General features: G+C 40.5%; 1 protein-coding gene across 2 annotated transcripts in view; it reads left to right on the plus strand.

Annotated features, from left to right (window-relative positions):
* The window catches only part of TTC27 (tetratricopeptide repeat domain 27), a 240,464-nt gene that overhangs the window by 107,513 nt on the left and 110,802 nt on the right, over nt 1-22,149 (plus strand). For both annotated transcript variants that reach the window (XM_025197636.1, XM_025197635.1), the window contains exon 10: nt 20,256-20,369. In XM_025197636.1, the coding sequence (XP_025053421.1) occupies nt 20,256-20,369 (114 nt within the window). The remainder of the gene's footprint in view (nt 1-20,255; nt 20,370-22,149) is intronic.

Genomic DNA, 22,149 nt, shown 5'->3' on the forward strand with positions numbered 1-22,149 from the left:
AGTCATGTCCCCCATTCCCCTCACCATTTTTGTTGCCCTCCACTGGACTGTCTCCGATTCGTCCACATCCTTTCTGTAGTGGGCTGTCCAAAACTGAACACAGTACTCCAGATGTGGCTTCAGCAGTGCTGAATAGAGGGGAAGAATCACTTCCCTTGACCTACTGGCAACATACCCACCAATGCAGCCCCGTATGCCGTTAGCCCTCTTGACAACAAGGGCACACTGCTGGCTTATATTCAGCTTATTGTCCACTATAATCCTCAGGTCCTTTTCTGCAAAGCTGCTGCTTAGCCAGTCAGCCCCCAGCCTGTACTGGGGCATAGAGCTAGACAATTTTTGAATGTAGCACATTCTTCTGCATTCAAAAGTTTATGTAAGTCTATCCCAACCTTAACTGGTACAATAAAAGATATTACCCACAACAAATTCTCTCACGTATTTTCTGGGCTGTCACTGCTTTAACATCATTCCAACAGTATGCACTGACTTAACCTATTCAACAATTTAACTGATTTTTCAATGAAGTATTACCTTGGCTGGTAGGGTGCAAGGTGGATATTATGTTGTCTCAGCATTTTTCAGTGAATAGAGCTTCCTGCTCCCCAAAAGAAAAAAGGCATAAACTTTCAAAAATGAATCTCTGCCTATGTTAAGAATTGGTGAACTAAATGAGGTGACAGTGGAAGATTGGCTTTCTGAAATATGAAACTGGTTTGTAAGAAGACTGTGTTTTAGTATTGTGCACTAAAGCATGATGGCATATTTTTTTAGGACTCTTAGAGCACATCTACATGTCACTCTATGGCGATGTAGTGATCATCTGGGTATAGCGTGCCTGTGTAGCTCCCCCCAGTATAATGTGTCATTATGGTGACATAGTGGCAAAACCCAACTGTGCAGCACACAGTTTTGGAGTCTAAAAGGAAGTACTAAAGCGCGGTGCCATATGGCGACATGTAGATGTGCCCTTAGTCTATAATCTCACAAATTACAAAAATAGTTCAAAGGCTGGAACTGTTTCTGAGCCACCCACAGGAAAACTAAAAAAGAAAATAGCCCTGACTGATAAGCAGAGATTGTCCTTGCATTGTCCTTGCAAGGCAGCGGTCCAGAGCAGCAGTAGGGACTGAAGAATAAATTCGCATTGACAAGTATGAAAGGACACTGCAAGGTTTGCGGTAGAGAGAGCTGCCATGTAGTTGCAGCCTAGGGCTTTTGAGGCCATAATAGTAGTAGTAAGTGCACTTCCAGGAGGATGAGAGAGGCCTTTTCTGTCTTATGCGTATCATAGAATCATAGAAGTAGGGTCGGAAGGGACCTTGTAGATCTTCAAGTCCGACCCCCTGCCTGGGCAGGAGGAAAACTGGGTTCAAGTGACCCCAGCCAGGTAGGCATCAAGCCGCTTCTTAAAGACCCCCAGGGTAGGACCCAGCACCACTTCCCTTGGAAGTTGGTTCCAGATCTTAGCCGCCCTAACTGTGAAGTAGTCCTTACGGATGTCTAATCTAAACCTACTCTCCAACAACTTGTGGCCGTTATTCCTTGTTATCCCGGGGGGTGCTAGGGGAAACAAGGTCTCCCCCAAATCCTTCTGGTCCCCCCCTACTGAGTTTATAGACTGTCACAAGGTCCCCCCTCAGCCTTCTCTTGTGAAGGCTGAACATGTTCAGGTCCCGTAGCCTCTCATTGTAGGGTCTGCCCTGCTGTCCCTGGATCATGTGGGTGGCCCTCCTCTGGACCCTCTCAATATTGTCCACATCCCTCTTGAAGTGGGGTGCCCAGAACTGGACACAGTACTCCAGCTGTGGCCTGACCAGTGTCGCGTAGAGGGGGAGGATCACCTCCTTGGCCCTACTTGAGATGCACCCGTAGATGCACGACAGGGTCTGGTTAGCCTTCCTGACTGTGTCCTCGCATTGTCGGCCCATGTTCATGCATTGTTGGCCCATGTATAGCAGAATATTTTCTTGATCTTCTGAAGTGAAAAATATATTCCATTCTAATCTCTGCAGTCTTGCAGCTTGATTATTCCAGGTGTCAGGTACAACTTGTATTGTCTTTAGCATCTGTTCATTTCCCCTGGAATTCAATTAACGTTGTAGTCACATAGCTTCCAGCAAATTTGGGCATAATCAGATCTATTCAGAAGTTTAAATTTGCATTTTCAGTAGCAGTTCAGCTGCTCCCATTCTTTAGAAGATCAGAGTTACTTTTTTAAACCAGAGGCAAATGTAAGGAACAGTAGAGTTAGCTGTTGAAGTCAGACATTTGTAATAGCCTTGTATCTCTTCCAATGGGGAGAAGTATAGTTACTAAAAGTATTAGTAACTGCTGGAAGAATGGGAGGAGACCAAGCTTATAACAGAACCCTATAGCAGTTCACAGGAAAACTTGATCTATGTTACAAAACATGTTTTTACTATTATTTCTATCTAAGAGAATATGATACAAGTGCAGACACTTCTATCTAGCTGTGAAGCAGCTTATGTAAAGTAAGCTTATTTGAATTGATTGAAATGTAAATTCATGTTTATATGATTTTGAAATTTGAAATGAGCAAGTTAAACAAAAGGTACTTACTGTATATATAATTATATAATGTTATAAGTGGTGCAGAGGCTACTAGACAAGCCTAGACAAATCAAATTTTAAAAATACCTTTCTAATTAAGCTAGTCCCTTGGTGCAAATCATTGGTAGTGTCTTGGCCTTGCTCTTGATTTTAACATCAAGAGAAGTATTTGTAATGGCTATAGTTAAGAGCTTTAAGCCCAGCTCTGCTTATGATCAGCTAACACCTGTTGTGATGAAAAGCTATTTTAGTTGTACAGTCCCAGGATTAGTTTTATAGACAGAAATAAACTCTTGTCGTGCACTTGAGTGAGCAGCTTTAGTCTCTGGAAAAACCATGCAGAATGTGTGGTCTAAACCAACTGAAAAATATATGGGATATTAGATTAATAGTGGAAAATGGCACTACACGTGTGTTGGTCTCTCAGCCAGCACAGGAAAGTAAATCTTTCTTTTTCCCCTGTCATTCTGGTAGTTTAGGATTTCTGTTTGGGTCTCTCGTTCACTTGAAGTGATAAGCAGCTGTAGTTCACTTAGAAGAGAGGTAGTGAATTAAAATAGTGATCAGTTGAGCATTCAGAAATGCTATTTGAAGAGATGCTAAATTTATGAAGCAGTAGGCTGCTTGAGTTTTATAAAATACTGTCTTGACATATCATCCGATAACATTAAAAAAATCAATTTATTATGACAAAAAGCAAAGCATGGCCATTTAATGGAATAAGACCTTGTTACAGCTTTTTGCATTCTACATTATTAAAGTTTTGAAAGAGTGGCTTAAAATTGTGACTTAAGTCACATTTAGGACATGAAACTATATATGACCAAGTTTTGCCACCTTGAAGGAGAAATGCAAATGAGCAACATGGAACACTGGTCACATACAGGCATTCGGCTTCTTTTCTCCGAAGAGAGACCACGAGTATACAGATGTTCAGGATTTTTCTCCCAAAGCAAAAATGGCTGCTCCAGGAGAAAAATAACCTGGGAACAACTAGTTTCTCCTGAGAGAGCAAATGTCTATATACATTCTTTTCTGAGAGAAGCCACATCACAGTCCTCCAGCATCTCAGGGTGCTTTGCTCCCACCTGCTCCCAAGGAGACAGTGTTCTGTACCAGCCTAGCAGGAGGAGGAAAGAGCATTCCTCCTTCATAATCCCCACATTGTGCTTCAGGGAGAAACAGGCTGGTCCTTTCCAGTCTGGGTCAGCCAATCAGGACTACTCTGTATAATCTTGCCATCTGTCTCTAGGTAGACTGAGACAGTCTGCAGAGCAGGTTTATAAGTGTTCATAGGGGACCTCCTGGCTGTGCAGCATCAACATTGCATGCTCTCTGCTCTTCAAGGGCTCAGCTTCTGAGTGTCTGTTCAGGTGTCTCCAAGTAAGTTTTTCTACGAGGAAAACAAACCTGGTAGAATTCTCCCAGATTATTTGAACATGTGTATATGGCCGCTGGTTCAATCTTTTGGGTAAAAGAATAAATATGGTTTTCTGCTTACCCTTTGTGTGTGTGTGTGGGGCAGGGGGGGGGGGGGGGGGGTTGTGGAATTTCAGCTAAGCTACTTGCATTCACTTGTGCTGAAAAATACTTTATTTGAGCAATTACTGAAAGCATAGTAAATTCTATTTAGAAACAGAGTGCAAGCAGACGGGTGCTTTCCAGTTTTGGTAGCATCTGCTGGGGTCTCTGGTTTAAAAATGCTTCTGCACATATGTTAAATTTAAATTTATTTTAAACATATATTACAAATCAGGATTTTTTCAACAACATTGGAAAGAAAGTGTTAATATCTTTTGCTTGTGTTAACCTGGTACCATAGTTGGCCCTCTTGACTCCAAAGATTCATATAATTTTTAAAAAAGGTTTAAATGTAAATGAAAAATATTTACAATAATTAGGCAACTGAAATTTACAGTAAATATTCTGTAGTAGAAAAAGGCATACAGGTTTCCCTCATTTTATATGGGTTCTGTATGTGCGAATTCTTTCTTATGCAATGCTCCTTTTATACCAAAAAATCATTATATCCAAGGTAAATTCACTCTTATGCGATCGGTGTGGTGGAATCCCGCAGTCAACCGCTTTGTGCAGTGCATTGTGGGAGTGACATACACCAAAATATAGTCTCCTGTGTGGATCTGTGCTCCTCACTCGTTGTCTGTGACGTGTTTCTGTAGTTACCATCCCCATTATGATAGTGCCCTGTGCTTGTGTGTACTGTCTGCTGTTGGTGAGTACCAAAATTATCTTGTAAAAGTGGTAGAAATGAGTCTGGGGGTCAGTACAGTCGGGGTCTTGGAACGTATCCCTATTTGTTACAATGTAAAGTGGGTTTGGTTTATGGCCATTCGAGTTGTGTGCCATTTTCCAGGAATGCATGTACAACATAAAGCAAGGGAAACCTGTATTATTTAAAAATAAAATTGTGAGAAAATAAACACAAAATTAAGTATTGGGTTTCCATCTCAAATCATAAGCATTTTAAAGATATGAGTGAAGTTTTAAAGCTTACAAAAGCAAGAAATTCATAGATCTGTCTCAAGCCTAGTATCTGACTTCCAAGTCAACATCCTGGAAGCACCTCTGATGTTTTAGTTTGGTTCTGTTGAGCAGTTCTTGTAACCTATGGGATGTAGATATAGAGCAACAGTAAAGTAAGATAAGGAGCTTGAAGAAAAAGAGACGAGTGCACCCATAAAAAGGTGGAGGTAGTTTCCTTTAAGAGAATCATGTCTCACAAGAAAAAACCATTGACCTGAGTACCTGCATACAGTTTCTGCATCAGATATACATGCTGGAAACAAGGCCAAAATATAAGCACTCAAAACTATGAGGATTCTATTGTGATTCAAGGGATTTTTCTGTAAATTAGGTGGATTATTGACTTTAGAGTTTGGAATCTCTTGCACAACTCTAGAGTTTTATTTCTCTCACAAGATGGTTTCTTTCTGTCCCTAGATTGCCCTTGAGTCTTAAAACCATCCTTTTAGAATCATAATTCTTCCTGTGGGCAGATGGATGCAGACATTAAATTCTCAAGATGTGAGAGATTTTACTCTGCCTGGATACACTTTCTCTCTCTCTCTCATCCACAAGATAACTCTTCAGTGTTGAAAGTCAGCTATGTCAAAAAGGATTAGAATTTTTAATATTGTAACTGGAGTCTCTGAGTGAAATTATAATAGAAAAATCTTTTTCAGACCCTTATGAAAGACTTATAGACAGTAAGATATGACTAGTGAATATAGAAGTTTCTACTTTATTATTGCATTTTTCTGTGTACCAAGTAACAGTAGTTGTCTAAAGGCTGACTGTCTTGAGCAGATGCCCTCTATTTTTTTTTTATATTCATATATATCACCCAGGTAGTAACATGTGAAATTAAAATATTAACTATTTTTCTTGGGTAAGTTTTGCAAAGGCGAGGAATTATTAGAGGCTGCTTGAGTTACCACAGTGATTAATGGTTAAACAACTCAAAAGAGTTATTTTGGAATATTGTATGAGACACCAGTGGTAACAGATGATTGAAGTTGTTATGAAGAGAAAATGGTTGCAGGTAAAGATATGATTTGGTTTCAGCATCACATTTCTTTATTCACAAATTAGTTCCAAGCAAACAGGGAGAGTTATATAAAATGGTAATGTGGAGTGTAAATCACGACTAGTTGAATAGAACCCATTAAACTCAAAAACACAAATTCTTCGTTGGTGCACAAACAAGTTAGGTTTGAGCTTGGCCTGTTGTGTTTTGGTGTAGCTGTCCAAAATGAGTGGTCATTCTCCACTTACGGGTGTGTCTGAATTTTGGATTGAATTGCAAAATGTATTTGATTAGGTGGTGATGTCCCCAACAGGCAATAAAACATTAATGAGAATTATTTCCATGTGAGTTTTAGATTGTTTAATTTTTACTAAACTGATGTGCATATGTGTGCATGTGTGTCTCATAGAAGGGCAGGCTGTGGCTTCATAGTTAAAGATGAATGGAGTTTAGTCTGCAAAATAATTATTCAAAATATTGTGTGTGAAAATAAAACATGCTGCCATGGTACTTATTTTTAAATACTGAATACATTATTTGAAAATTTAAAATGAAATCTTTTAATTAGTTTGTGAATTGCAATATTTTAAAATGTTTGTTACACCATAACTGGAAAGAGAAAAGAGGGGAAATCTTGTATTGGTTAATTTAGTTTGGGATGACAAGCATTAAAATGACTTAGCAGGTTAGTGCCAGGTTCTGCAGACCAGTGTACAGTTTTTGAGGGACCTTCCTTAATGAAAGCTCTGAGACAGGAATTGGTTTAGTGCAATCCCTGTGCTGAGTTCCATAATATTAAGTGTAATTTCTGTAGTGTTAAATTGAATTTATTGGCAGAATTGAACAAAAATAAAATCACCTGTGAGAATACTGAGGATATGCCCTCTGATTTTTTTTTAAGGAAGTTATTAGTGAAAGTACAGCTAGAAATAAGACTAGATTTCTTATGAAGTGCCAGATGTACTTGTAACAAATTAATTCTTTAGGGGGAAAAAAGTTGCTAAGCAGCAAAGTACTTAGATTATTGTTTGTTATTAAATTGTTTTTTAACCCTGACTCCCCCTATTTTCTGCTCCCCTCATTGCCCTGACTGGTGCTGCAGCTGGGATGTCCAGGCTCCCCGTCCCTTCTCTGGCTTTTGCGTCCTGCCCCTTGCCCCATGGGGTGGGTGGGCAGGCTGGTGCAGGCCACTGCAACCCGCAGTACCAGGGGAGCCTATAGCCAAGCAGGTGGGATGAGCCTGCCTGCTCATGTGGTGCATGGGTTTTGGGGGCTACCTGCCAGTGCATGGGTGCAGTGATGGATGAGGGATGGGGGTGTTCACCCACATGCACAGTAGCAGGGGAGCTACCCACACATATGTGGCCAGGAGGTGGAGGCATGATCCCTGTGGCCTGCAGCCCCTGGCTGCTAAGAAGGTGGAGAGCCCTGGTTTAAACTACTTTCTGCACTGACATAGTGAATTGTTGTAAATGTGAATGGCAAAAGGATCATATCATAAACACAGTACACAGCAAATGCACCTTTTCTTGTCTATTTAATTTATGACACAAAAGGGTTCATAAAAAAAGAAAACAAAACAACTTTGGTAGTGGTTATAAACAGCATAATTCTGGACTGCCTCTCTACTGTCAAATCAACAGAAGATTGGTAAATTGTAGAGTTGTGTGTTGTGATGATAACTGATTTTTCATTTCTTTCCAAAGACAATGGCAGGAGTATAAGAAGTGAGAGATTTTCATTTGTAATATGTGTTTTGGCTGGTGATTCTGTGCTAAGTGATGCTGTTTTGATTTTTGTAGTAATTTTTATATTGCACATTTTAAATTGTTACGGGTACCTACAGCCAGAACAGGTATTAATTTATGTTACATTTGAAACCCAGATAACAAATAACCCCTCTGTCTGACAAACCATAGGGTTTTTTTCTGTGTTCATGTATCAAATAGCTGAACAAAAAGTATTAATATAGACTGACTTATGGTGTGGGTCAGAACAAGACAGGAACCTTCTGTCAGGTTTAATTATAACTACAAATCTAGTCCTCTCTCTGTTTCCCTGATGTCTGTTCTTGTTTCAGTGTGTAAATAGAGTTTGCACTGGAAATTGCTTAATCACAGATATACTGTATACTTAGCATTAATCATTTTAAAGCAAATTTGTGCAATATGATATATTCACTGACTTTTTTTTAATAATCAAGAATTAAAACTGCCTGATGTTATGTCATGCCATTCCAAAACTCGAGCTTCAGAAAACTAAGGTATAGTTAAGGTACATGCTAATGCAATTGTAATGTTAACTTTGTTAACCTTACCCTAGAGCTGAGCCATGTGGAATGATCTGTATGCACTTATGCTTCATTCATAATTGGACACGGTTCTTTGGGTAAATCCAGTATTAGACCAACTCAGATAGTTGGAAAAATTCTTCTTTGCAAGCTTTCGGGTATAAATACCCTTCGGGTATAAATTTATACACTTTGGGTACAAATAACCTTTCTAGTTGGATGCACAGTTATCTTGAATAGTAGAGTTAATTAGGAAAGCACAGAGAGCTCTTGAGTGTAATAGGAGGGTCCACAGAATCTCCTCTGGGAGTCCTGAGCCACTTCCCCTTGCTTCTCTGTGTATGTGGTAAAAGAGAATAGGCGGGTGTATAGTTTGAGAGATACAATATGCCTCATTTCAGCAATGAGCTGCATAGGTTGTCATCAGGAGCATATGGGGATTGCCATCAGCGAGTAAAGTGGGATATGAGAGGAGCGAAAGGATTGTAAAATTTAGCTGGTCTGGCAGTATGTCTTAAATGTTTGAGAATAAGGTAGGAGTTAGGTAGCTCTTTTTCAGAAGAGCTTACCTGCAAAAACAAGGGAACTCTGGGTTCAGTTCCCTGTTCCCTACCAGACTTCTGTGTGTGACAGTGGGCAAAACGCAGTGTCTTTCTATGTCTAAATTTCCCACCTCTGCATTTTTACCTCAGTAGATGTTGTGAAGAAAAGCCCAGGTGCTACACTGGTTGAAGCCTTATCAGTTGAAGCCAGAGCAGCCAAACCTGTCCTGATTAATTGGTTCCTTGTCTGGGTTTGAGAGAGACCAGAGATTAATCCCCCTCAATAATTCTCACTGGACAACTGACTCTCTCCTTTTTACCCCACTTTTTCCTGCACTGTTCTAGCACTTCCTCTTGCTGCTTTAACCTGCCATATCCTCCAGTCCCTACCTCTGCTGCAGCTGTCCCTTGTGCATTCCCGTTGCAAATCCCTACTGCCGTGGGCCTTCCCCACCAATTCCACGTTCCCCCTTGCCAAATCATGCTCCAGTAAATATGGGGTAGCCATAAGGAAATGGGAAGATGGTGGGGCTGTTACACAAGTGCCTGCAAGAGACTTGTCTATGGTGACATTCAAACTTGAAGCGTATGAGAATAGCTCAGAGCTATCAATGATGACAGCATGTCCCTTGAACCATCAAATTACTGTGACAAATTATTGCAAACACCGTTACCTACTTTTGCCACACATGAACATTTCTCTCTTCCATGTGTTTGTTGCATGTTCTATTTAAAACCAAATGCTTCCTCCATCATTTTGCATTGTGCATCCTTGAAGGGACAGTGGCTGCTGTGCACTAGCTGAGAGAAATGTGAAGCAATTGAGATTATTTGGGGGGCAATTAGAGATGTTGTTTGAGCCTTGGGTTTGCACAAAAATCATATAATAGTAGTAATGGAAAGCTGGAAAGGACATCAAGAGCACATCTTGTCCATCTCTTGCATTGAGGCAGGATCAAGTATACCCAGAAAATTCCTAACAGTTTTGTCTAGCTTATTCTTAAAATCCTCCATTAAGGAGGATTCAACAACCTCCCATTTTAATACTTAGCTACCTTCATAACTAGGCTGTTTTTTTAAAGATCTCATCTAAATCTTTGCTGCAAATTAATATGGTTTCTTGTTCTTTCCCCTATAACCGTAGAGAGCAATTGATCACCATCCTCTTCAGAAACTTCTTAGAAGGTTTGCAAAACTGTTATCATGTCACCTCATATTCTTCTCTTTTCTAGACTAAACAAATCTAATTCCTTCAACCTTTCCTCATGGGTCATGTTTTGCAAACCTATTATCATTCTTGTTGCTCTCCTCTGGACTCTTTCCAGCTTGTCTACATTTTTCTTAAAGTGTAACTGGAGATACTCCATTGAGGCCTCACTAGTATTGAGCAGAGTGGAAAAATAATTTATAAGAACCTGTTGACTTTGTTAAATGGTGTTTTAGGGAGCTGTATCTTGGGAATCCTATGGTCTTGGAATGACCCCAAATTTGAACCAGCAGCTCCATGAAATGCAATAGATTTCAGGATTATCTAAGTAAACAGGTGTATTTTAGAGTACTTAAAAGTTATCTTTTGAACAGACAGCTCTTCTTAAGCTTAACAATAGCAGAGCTTGCATTTCACTGTAATCTTCTGAAATGAAAACTGCATCAGTGTCAGCAAATCACAAAATCAGAATGACAAGGAAAAAGTTCTGCTTTGTTCCCTCTTGCTGCTTGTGATAAAGCTGTAGCCTGATTCAGCATCTATATTCGCATCTGCAAGGGGAGCTGGTAACATATTATGCATTCAAGTGTCAGCATTATGTAAATAATACACGGTTCTCCTTAGTCTTTACCAAACACAAGTATAGTACCATAAGTAAGATGGCTAGTGCATGGATGAGACCAGCTTGTGGATAGCTGATGCTGGGCATGTCTACACGAGACTACTGCGCAGTGGTTACTGCACATGTATTTAGTACTTGTATAAGCCAAGTACTAAATACATGTGCAGTAACCAGAGTTACTGCACAATAGTGGCAGTAAACACCTTTTAAGTGACACTACTGCGTAGTAGCCTAATACTATGCAGTAGCGTCTTAGCACAGTTTTTGCCATGCAGTGCTACTGCGCAGTAGTATCTAGTGTAGACACACCCACTGACCCCTAGCAAGACTGAGGTTATGGTGATCGTCAGAGAAAAGTGTTTCAAGGAGTTTGCATTCATTGTCTGGTACAGTACCTTTTGGCTGTTAGCCCATATCCCAGATTAGCAGTTTGTTCTTCACTGACACTAAAAAATTACAACAGCATCTGTGAGTAATGTTTTTTATCAGCTCTGGTTGTCTAGGCAATTGCATCCTGTCAGTGATGTGGCCTCAGTTATTCATCTCCCAGCTGGACTACAGCAACATTTTATACCTGGACACAAACACAGGATATTTTAGGATACTCCAATTAATTTAGAATATAACATTGCATCTCCCTAGCAACACGGGCTTTTATGAGCAAACTGAAACATGTTCTCTGCTGTCTAAAACTAGATTCTGATAGAATATTGAGTCCAGTTGAAGGTCTGTCTCTCCAAGGTGCATGCTGTCCTGCCTACAGCATATGGAAAATGGCCATATATCCTGAGGTGGGGATAATGGTTGACAAGTATTTTTATTTACTTCAATGTACTTCTGAATCAGGCCCATAATAATATTGACCAAGGCAACTGATTGCATCTCACTTTAAGTAGCCTAGAGCTCAAGGTTTATTGTTTTTAATTTCTTTGTTGCTTTTACAAAGGAAATAGAGCAGATATTCCTTAAACATTAAGCTCTAGGTGAGTTTTTCTTTAAAAATACACTTTTTAAATTAAGCAGCATTGGAACTTGCTTCTAAATTTAAGTTAAACCCATCAGTATTTTTCCAAGCAGAGGATTTGTGCTTAAGGCTTCAGGAGCCTTTAGGGTCCTTAAAGGATGCTGGCATTTTAAGCCACACAGTTTGGATCTTGTGAAGATAAGCTTTAGTAACAACATGCAAGTTCATTTCTTTGAACTTAACAGAGACTATTTGCCCATGTAGAATTATCCATTTGCATAATTGCTCATGGTATTGGACCAAATTTTATAAAAAAATTGTTAATAATACTGTAAATAGTACTGGTACCCAGCTTTCTGGCCTCACAGCCAATGAGTGCTGTAGGGGTCAGTCCATGGGTTAGATCCCATGCTGGGTTGACTTATGGGGTTGGTCTTTAGGCAGACCAAACTCTGTATGCCAGATCCAGCTGTGTCCCACATCTGGCCATGCACCAGCCTGACCCCATGTGCTGGCATGATCTGGCACAGATGGCCACATTATCCAGCCCACAGGCCTCCCCCTGGGTCTGGAAATTTGGCAGCAGAGGAGTAACAATTAACACTGCCACTGTTCCCCCACTGCCAAATTTCCAGACCCTAGATGACATGGCTCCATGAGCCAGATCTGGCCTGCAGGCCAGAGGTTAAGCACCTCTGCTTTAGATTAACATTAAACGTCTTTAATCTTATTTGCAATTAGTGCAGACTGTGTTCTGTTAGTCTTTAAACTGGAAATGAAAATGAAAGATTTATTTGCTTTCTGCATTAGCACTTCTGTGTTTGGGTTACAAAAAGTGTGAGAAAATATTATAATGTAAACAAGCAAGTAAGAAAGACATTTAAAGGAAAGCTATATGTCAGGTTTTGTAAATTCTTTCTGTCATCAGACTTAAATTTTGAAGTGACAGCCCTCAGAAAGAATCCCTTGAAGACCAAATCAAGGTTTCCCTAATCTCCTAGTAATTTCCCCTCTCTGTTCCTCAGGATCATATTCCAAGTTGTTTTTTTTTGTCTTGAAAATGTAGAAGGATCCTTCCCCAGGTGATTGGAAACAAATTAACCAACTCTACAGTAGCTTTAAAAGAATGACTCAGACACCAGAGGTAAAATAACAGGTGTGTTTGCTATCCAGCTGGAAGAAACAAGAATTCTTTTCACTCGAGGCCAGTCCTACAATATCTCACAGGTCTTGTTAACTTACTTGGTTGACTTTCTTACACAGTATGTGCCTTGTACAAGATGTCATGATATGACTTGATTTCTTTTTACAAATAAAAGAAAAACCCTCTCAAGCACAAGTGGAACATGTTACAAAAGTTGTCAGTGTGCCTTTGTTTGTATTGATATAGTGTTCCAGTATAAAATACCTGGACACATTAGGAAAGCAATTTTATGATTTGTCAGCAATGGGGTATGCTGCTTTGCTTTATAGTGTGTGGGCTTCTTTAAAAATGTTTGATGTGTTGTGATTTAATGTGGCAGAGCTGTAGAAACCCTTTCAAGTAAAAATGTTGCTTGGGTGAATAGCCTGAGAGGGAACAGGAAGTTCATAGTTCTCCCTTTTCCAGGAGGGGAGTGATAGAACAAAGGAGCAGAGTCCCAAGCTCTCCTGTTCTTTTAGGGCTCACATGACTTGTTTTTTGTAAAAGACTAAAAGGGAAGAGCAAATTGACCAGGTATCACTATAGTAGGAGAGAAGACTGAAGCTGCATTTTTTTTGAAGGGAAGAATAAGGAGGAGCAGAGAGCCTGGAGCTTCTGACCGCTTCCAGAGGTGAGAGGTCTGTCACAGGCCGGCTAGGCAGGCGCTGTGAGTGTATTAGCCATTAGACTGCTGGGTTGCTGGGTTTGGGATTGAGGAGGCTAGTTGGGAGTGAAGTAAAGGAAAATTTACTTATAGCTTAGCATACAACAGTTAACAGAAAGGTTAATGCGACAAACAGATAGTACAGTAATAGAGAGCTAATAGTGAACAATAACAACAGATAGAATGACAAAGAGTTCCCACATGGGGTTGGCAACTTATCGGCAGTCCCTCTATGCCAGGTGCGCGCCAAGTTGTTCCAGCGAAGTCAGGCATCCCCGATCAACACTGTCCGAGGGGTCACCGGGAAGGTCCCTTGGTCAGGATCCAGTCCTTGCTCACACTGGGAGTCTGGGGTCCAGGCTTGGTACAGCGATGGTCCTTCTGTCCCGTCCTTCTAACTAGTTACTTGACATGCACGTTCCTTTATGCCTTATCTATGCTAATCTGTTGGCTTTAGAGCCACTCACAATCTTGCCCTATAGCTGTTACCCTATGGTGTTAAAAGGTGTTAGAAATTATCATGAAAAATTACTGCCTGAACTCAGGTTCACCCAATAAGCAAATTACACCACATTACTTTGAGGTTTGAAATTAGCATTACTCTGCCCAAGCTCAACCCCTTGGTTTCTTATTCTTTGGAATGTGTTAATTATATTAGGTGGTCAGATGTTGTTCTGACTGACCTTTAAAAAACCTGTTAGATCAGTTAATCTTGCAGTTTTGCTTATTTTTGGGGCCCAGTCAATCCCATGATCAGTGCAAACAGTTAGATTCAACACTGGTTAAATTGTGACAGACAGATTCCACTTGCGGGGTTGCAAACTTGCACTTTTGCATTAGCTAATCTTAACTGCTAGATAATTGCCTGGATGTCTCCAAGAGCATATATTTATTGCTCATGATAGTAATAACCCCTCTGGTTCTGGCCACCACAGGGGTCTGAAAAACAATGCTTTACTTTCAGCTCGGTGCGTCCCTGTGCCGAGTGCAGCGCATGCCCAGAAGAGGAATTGCATCAGTTTGACCTGGCCCGCATCATCCATATAGCTCGTGTGCTTCAGCGGGACTTTTTGGTGTTTTTATCTAATAGCTGATTCAATCAGATATTAGATAAAAGTACCAAAAAGCCATGCGGAAGCACGCGAGCTATACGGATGCTGGGGAGCCAGGTCAAACTGACACAATTTTTCTTCTAGTAATGTGCTGGGGTTTCCCCCCGCCATCTGTCAGCAGCTCTCTGTTTCACAGATTCACAGAAGTTTAGGGCTGGAAGAGACCTTGTGAGATCATTAGGTCCAACCCCCCTGCTCTGGGCAGGAAAGTCTGCTGGGGGCGTATAACCCCAGTAAGATGTGTGTCCGGTCTCTTTTTGAAGATCTCCAGGACAGGTGCAAGCATTTCTTGTAGTTAAGCAGCAACAAGAAGCCAGAGCTCCCACTGGGTGAAAGAGAAGGTGCGAGGCTGAGCACCTCCTGCATGCTCAGGAGGATGACGGTCCCCAAGACAGGAGAACTCGGTATTTATATGGGACAGGATAGGAATTTTAGAGTTCATTAACGGGGGAGAGATGAAAACTACTACTCTGAGTGAAAAATTGCTTGCATCACATTGTGTCCATTCCCTAAAACCACTGCTCTATCACTTCCATCACTATGCTTGTACTACCCCAGAAAGAAATCACTATCATTACTGATTAATGTAGATTCAGGGGTGGCCAACCTGTGGCATGGATGGTGTCTCTGTGTGGCACGTGACAGATCGGGGTGGAGGGGGCAGGCAGCACAGCAGCAGATAGGACAGGGAGCAGGAAGCAAAGCAGCAGTTCAGGCAGGGAGCAGAAAATAAAGAAGCAGATTGGGCAAGGGAAAGGGATCTGAGCGGCATTCTGCAAAGTCATGGACTTAGTTTGCAGCATACCTGCTAAAAATATTGGCCTCCACTGGTATAGATGGCAGCATAATACAGTGAGACAATTTAATTTTTTCAGTGCCAACAAAAGAGGCTTCTTATTTACTTTCCATGTTTTTTAAACAACGATAGTGATGCAAAAGTAAAAGTTTCTTGTGGATTGGAGAGTTGAAACAATTAAATGAAAATGTTCCATTTTGTACAGAGTACGTTACATAACTTCTTTTCTTTTTCCTTGTTTTATTGGCATTGTTTTAACTGTCTACAATGGGCAAAAGAATCTTTCTGAGAATCTGTTTGGTGAGCAGACTTTTCTCTGAAATTATTTTATTCATTAGTTTTCTTAATTGCCTTAAGTAGAACAGCCCAGCACATTGTAAAGTACCTTATGCAAGATTTTATCAACCTTCATTTAATGTTTATTGTTTCCAGATGTACTGTTTTACAGTGTAGTCCTGTGTATTAATAATGTCTGGTTTGGGCCACTGGGGAAAGTATAAAATCTTAGGACTTCATAGACTGACTAGAACCATTATTTTCTGGAATATGCAGAAAATTGGTAATTTTAGTACTGAATGGTAATTGGTTGGTAATTTTAGGACTGCATACTACTTATTATTATTTGTTTTGAAGCTGTTTGTTAAGGCCTTTGAGTATAAACAGTCATCTTAAATCATTTCTCATTTTTTTTGTACTGATTTAAACATAATGGTTTAACAATGAGAAATATGTGCATTTGGGAGTGTTGGCATGAGACTGAGCTGAGTACTAATACAATTAAAGATGAGTCTAACTGAAAGGAACACCTGTTTTCACATTTTTGTTAAGATGCTGTAAAAGCAGTGAAGTTTCCTGCTTGTGTACCATTTGTTCGTGTTAAGAAAGCTATTGGAGAAATTCCTGTTGTCTCAGTTGTAACTGTTTTATAGGTATACCTGATATTTTGCCTATGTGTAACTTCAAAAATGAGGATTTGGATTAAGGAAAGGGCTTTAACTTGCTGACTCATTAGCCACTAAGGAACCCTCACACTCCCTCTGCATGCACTACCTGGATTGATAGGTGGGGAGTGCAGGAAGGCAGATTTTAGAGAGTTGTTACTCCTTCCCTCTGGTTCTGGGTGCGACTGTAAACTGCATCTGACTAGAGTGCTTGGTGTTAACATGGTGGGGCTTCTGGTGGCAAGGTAGCGCCGATAAAATACCATGACGTTGCAACCTCCAGAGTAAGGCAGATATAGGGTGCCTCAACCCACTGCCTTGTGGGTACTGTTTGGTTGGAGAAAGGCTAAGGGACACTACCCTGGCAGAAACATGTCCTCACTTACGTGTTAGGTAGTCAGCAGCAGTTCTTATCTGTTGCTCTCTGGCAGAAGCTACAACCATCAAGGCACTGAATTTCTGGACTCGGTCTGGCCTGTGGATTTGATCTCACTGGTATAAAGGGGGATGATAGTTGTAGAGCCGTCTCCACTCCTCCATACTTTTGTCTAGGCATACATGGCAAAGGTCTTGTGTGTGATGGTTGCAGGACTCTGTACAAGTGGATTCATCAGGCACCTGACTAGACTTCTTACACATACACCATGATCCAGAGGATCCAACAGTTGCCTACTGCTCCTTACCTCTGTTGCATGGCAACGACCTTTGTTCCACCACCATCCCACATGCCAACCAGCACAGTTGAGCAAGACTGGGAAAAGTAATACGCTAATGTACAAATACTATAAGAGTGTTTTTTCTTTTTCATGTCCTTGTGACAAGGTGCTGAGCAGAATTCACAGATTCATTGGAATCTGACAGGCTGAACCATGAGCACTTCTGCTATGGCCTCAAACTTTTGACCTCTGGGCTATCTAAACTGTGCGTCTTAGTTCCTGTGCCACCCCAGCCCACCTTAGCAATGGAAGAAACCAAGGAAACAGTTCTGTCTGAATTACAACTTTTCCCCTCTGCTGCTTCTTGGGTATCTGAGCTCTTAGTTTGCTGCTTATCAAAAGTTTATTAAGGCATAAAGGCTATGGATATGGGCCTGCTTAATTTGCGGGTTTGCGGTTTTCACAGAAATTGTAAAAAATGGTAGTGTTTGCAATTTTCAGGAACTATTTCATCAACCATGATTTCCCGCACAATCAACCCAAACTCCCCCCACTCCCAGCATATTATTCTATAATATGCTGTTTTAGAATCTCCCAACCCTTACCATGACATTTAGACAGTTCAGCGATCCCTGTAGCCACTCTCACATGCTTGAGACTTATTATCTGTGGCAGTGGTGGGGCCTCTCCACCAAACTGCATTGAGGGGCAGAGCTGCTGGGAAATGCCTGTGAAATTGGCCTTTCGTGCCATAAGCAAGCCACAAGAATGGCTTCCTTTCATGATGAGTTAAGTAGGTCCCTAGCTATGGACAAATGTAACTTTTAATTGCTTTAAAAGCAGAGGAGGGGCTACCACAGCTGTTACAATGTAATTGCATGTTCCTTTAGTGCCACAAGTTAGCTAAAATGCTAAAACTTAAACACTTTCATTCAGGACTAAAATTGCAGTGCTTTTGCTGCATTTATATTGCTACAGGACCATGCAGACTTAACAGGTACAAGTGCAGAGATCTTATATCACAATTTCTTGACACCAATACAGTTGTTACATTTGTCTGTATCAGTGGTCAGCAGCCTTTTTAAGGTTGTGAGCCAGATTGACTCACTTTAGGTCATAGGTAGGCCAGTAGGTGGGTGCAAGGACCCAGCCGCCAGTTCTGATTTTCCATGGTATCAGCGTGGGGAAAACACTTGTTGCCACTGCTTTTCCCTGCGCTGGCACAGGGGAAGCACCAGTACGAGGAACACTCCCTGTGCAGGTGCAAGGAAAAGTAGCAGCTGCAGACAGATGCTAGCTGACAGCACAGGGAAAGTACCTGCTATTGTTGCTTTTCTCTGTACTGGCATGGGGTGCTTTCCATGTGCTGGTGCAAGGAAAAGGAGCAGCAGTAACAGGCGCTTTCCCTATGCTGATGGCAGATGCTTGCCTCCTGCTACTACTTTTCTTTGCATCTGCATGGGGAAAGTAACTGCTGCCAAAGTCCTCTTCTGCCCAGTTACACCAAGGTCCCATGTTCATGGGCCGGATCAAAAGGATTCATGGGCCCTAGGTTACTGACCCCTCGTCTATTCCAAAAATTGTAATCTAGGCATAAACCAAGTCATAAGTATTGCTGCTCCTACCACATTAATATTTGATCAACAGCAATAGATGGCTGTGTATTCAATTGCTGTCTACAAATTACTGTTAAAAATATGCAGTGAAGAGTATAATCTTCCAAATTTCAGTGTCTGAAAGTAATTGTCCTTTGAATTATTTATTTGTTTTGTTTTTTAGTCTTGTTGTGGAACCTTGAATTTAGGAACTTTGAATTTGAGTTGTCTCAAATACATACTTTATTCATATAGAGGTTTATATTGATATCCACCACCATATCATAGTAAATAGGGTTGCAGAGGATTTCAAGAGTTCATTTACACTATCCATCTTGCATTAAAACATCATATAGAACAAAATATATATCTTATAGTGTAAATCAAACAATAGGCAACATGGAAGTAAACAAGGGGAGCCAGGGGAAACCTTCCTTACAAAAAAGTCACTCCTGTTAAACTAAAATAAACATAATTCAAGTGCTTAGCTAAACAGTCCCTGAAGTTTATTTAACATCTGGCTTGAACGAGCCACTGGAGGAACTGAGTTCCAGAAAAGTGCACCCTCCTTTGGGAATGCCTGATTGCCACCTGCAATGGAGTGTGCAGCCCTAAGAACCACCAGAGTAAGGCTGTAACTCCCATGACAGAAAAAACTGAGCCCTCATAACTAGACTTCAGACCATTTAGAGCTTTACTGATCCAGACTAACCTTTCAGATTGCAACAAGGATGGGGCTGCTGAACTAATGGAAAGCATGAGGCCTAGTAGCAGCCTTCAGAGGCAGGACACTATAAAATCTTATGCTTTGGGGTTCTTTTCCAGTGTGGCTCCAGTAATTCAGCTTAGAGGTTACAAAGACATGGTTTACTAGATGGAGGGCCAGCAGATAAAGGTAAAATACCTTATGGCTAGACATAGATCCACAGTAGAAAGCGCACACAGTGCTGTCAGTCACACTTTCAGTTGCGACCTCCACCTACCCTGGCTTCAGTTACCACCCTCTTACCTGCACTGTGTACAGTCTAATTTGTTTCTCTTCATTTCTTTTCCTGCCATAAGCATTGGAAAGGCACATAAGATATTCATGGCAGCTACCAGTTACTTCTAGGCACAGCTTTGTTCATACCATGACACCAGGAAAACACTTTTTGCTTGCATTAGAGCCACTGTATAATTAAATAAAAGAAAACCTCCTCTTGGTATTCATTCTCATTTATTTCACTCAGTATCTTTTATGATTTCCTTGTTGATTCACCTGCTGTAAGTTATATTCCAAGTCCTATTTCTTAGCCCTTGCATATTACTTGGGGACTAGAGGATCATATTAATAGCCTTTTAAAGAAAACATTGGACCAGTACTATTTGTAGTGTCTTGAATTCACAAGTAGAAGCCATGACAATAAGTTTGAATTATAGAATGGATTATACTTTGGGCTGATCCACTAAACCACAAATAAGTAAAAGGCTAGGAACTACCATCAAATGTATCACTTTTCCCCCATGGCATTTAAAATCAACAAACTAATGATAAATAACTGTAAACCTTTTTTCCTTCCCAGTGTTTACTTTCTCAACCTAAGTTCTGGGCCATTCAGACTTCTGCCTTGCTTCTCCGGACAAAGCTTGAGAAGGCAAGTACTCGTCGAGTGGAACGGGCGATGAGGCAGACTCAGGTAGGACTTCTGCATGTACTGTTTGTAGTCCTCAGTTATGCTCCCTTACACATATTTAGATAGCTGCTCACTTTGAGAGAAAAAATTGTATTTTTTATTTGATTTTTTAAGTTAAAGCACTTCCTAAAATTACTTCTTTGAAAAGTTTGTAACTAAAATCTGGTTCCTTGTCTTTTTCTTTATAGAACTATTCAAATATCATAGTGTAATACTTCCCAATGCAAATCTTTTTACCAATTTCATTTGAAGAAATACTAACTAAAATAAAATACATCTACAAGAACTGGAGTTTGTAAATACTGTAATTATAGTGCTGGAAAATGGGGTAAAAATCCGTTTGTATGACTGGTCACAATTTTAACCTTCCCACTGTGACATGTGCCTCTTAATTACTGCCATTTCTGCTGCAAGTCTGGGACGCTAACGGATGGAACTCCTCTTCTATGTAACATTTCATGGGTTAGGGGGGTATATTTTGAAACTGTTATTTCACATCAGTTTTATTAGTTAAGTTTTTTGAATCTCCAAGGAGTAAATTGGTTTTTAAGTCCTGATCAGTTTTGAATTCCTACTAAGCAGAGCACTGAGTTGTTTGGAGGATCCAGTAGATACAGGTCAGGGAGGTGAGGTTTCTAAAACTCTGGAAAGAATGTACTGTTTGAAGGCAATTGTGAATTTGAGTTGTCCGAACTATGTACTTTATTCATTTAGAGGTTTATATTGGTATCCACCATCATATCATAGCAGATAAGGCTGCAAAGGATTTCTAGAGTTCATTTATGCTATCCAAGTGGCATTGAGACCTGTCACATCCTACGCTGATAAAGCCATAGCAACTAAAGTGAGTATGGCATTTATGTAAGCCATGATACACCTGACGTACTGCCAAGATCCATTTCAACAGATTGTGTAAAACATGGCATGATGAAGATGTTGTGAGGAACTGATGTTTACAAATACAGGAAGCTTGGTTTATTATGCATTTGTGACCATTATATGGTATGAGGGAATTTTTAATGTTGTTTTATGGTGGGCAGGAAGTTGGAAGATTGACTAACACCAAACTTGAAAATTTGAGGCGTTGACCACAGAATTAGCATTAGAGCTGTGATTTTAAAATGAACTTTAACATGAATATGATTTACATCAGGAGTGTCCAGCTTATGATGTGTGGGATGGATCTGGCTCAGGGAGCCCTGTGGTGTGTTTTGCAGGGCTGGTAGAGAGGCTAGGATTTAGGGGGTGAGCCAAGCAGGGACAAGGCTTACTGCCAAAGTCCAGGGAATCAAGCTACTTGGTGAGGCATGTCAGCAGCATGGGTGAGTGATAGCTGCACTAACTTCTGTGGTGAGCCTCGCCACTTGCCCACTGCCATGTCTACATCTGGTCCACTAGGATCCCAGCAGTCCAGATTTGGCCTGGGGAGCAGGGTGCTTTTGATGCCCCTAATTTTAGATGTCTCTATACCAAACATTGGGATAGAATTATGCATTCATCTAGATTCATATTGATGTGCCAACTTGCTTTAGATGACAGCCAAACACCAACAGCTACTTCCCCAAATAGATAAAGAAAAGTTGTATAATGAGTGATTCTTTAAGGTTAACCTGATAACTTGAATAACCTTATATTTAATTTTAATTAAAAAAAATTATGAAATGTTAAGATAGAGCTCATTTGATGATGCCCTTTTAATGTTTTAATTTTTAATGATCAGGAAATAAAATGTTAGGAAACTGTCAGATCAGTATTTCTTAATCAGATGTTCAAAGTTTTAAAA

The sequence above is a fragment of the Alligator sinensis genome, unplaced genomic scaffold (genome assembly GCF_000455745.1).
Source record: "Alligator sinensis unplaced genomic scaffold, ASM45574v1 scaffold489_1, whole genome shotgun sequence".
Taxonomy (NCBI): Eukaryota; Metazoa; Chordata; order Crocodylia; family Alligatoridae; genus Alligator; species Alligator sinensis.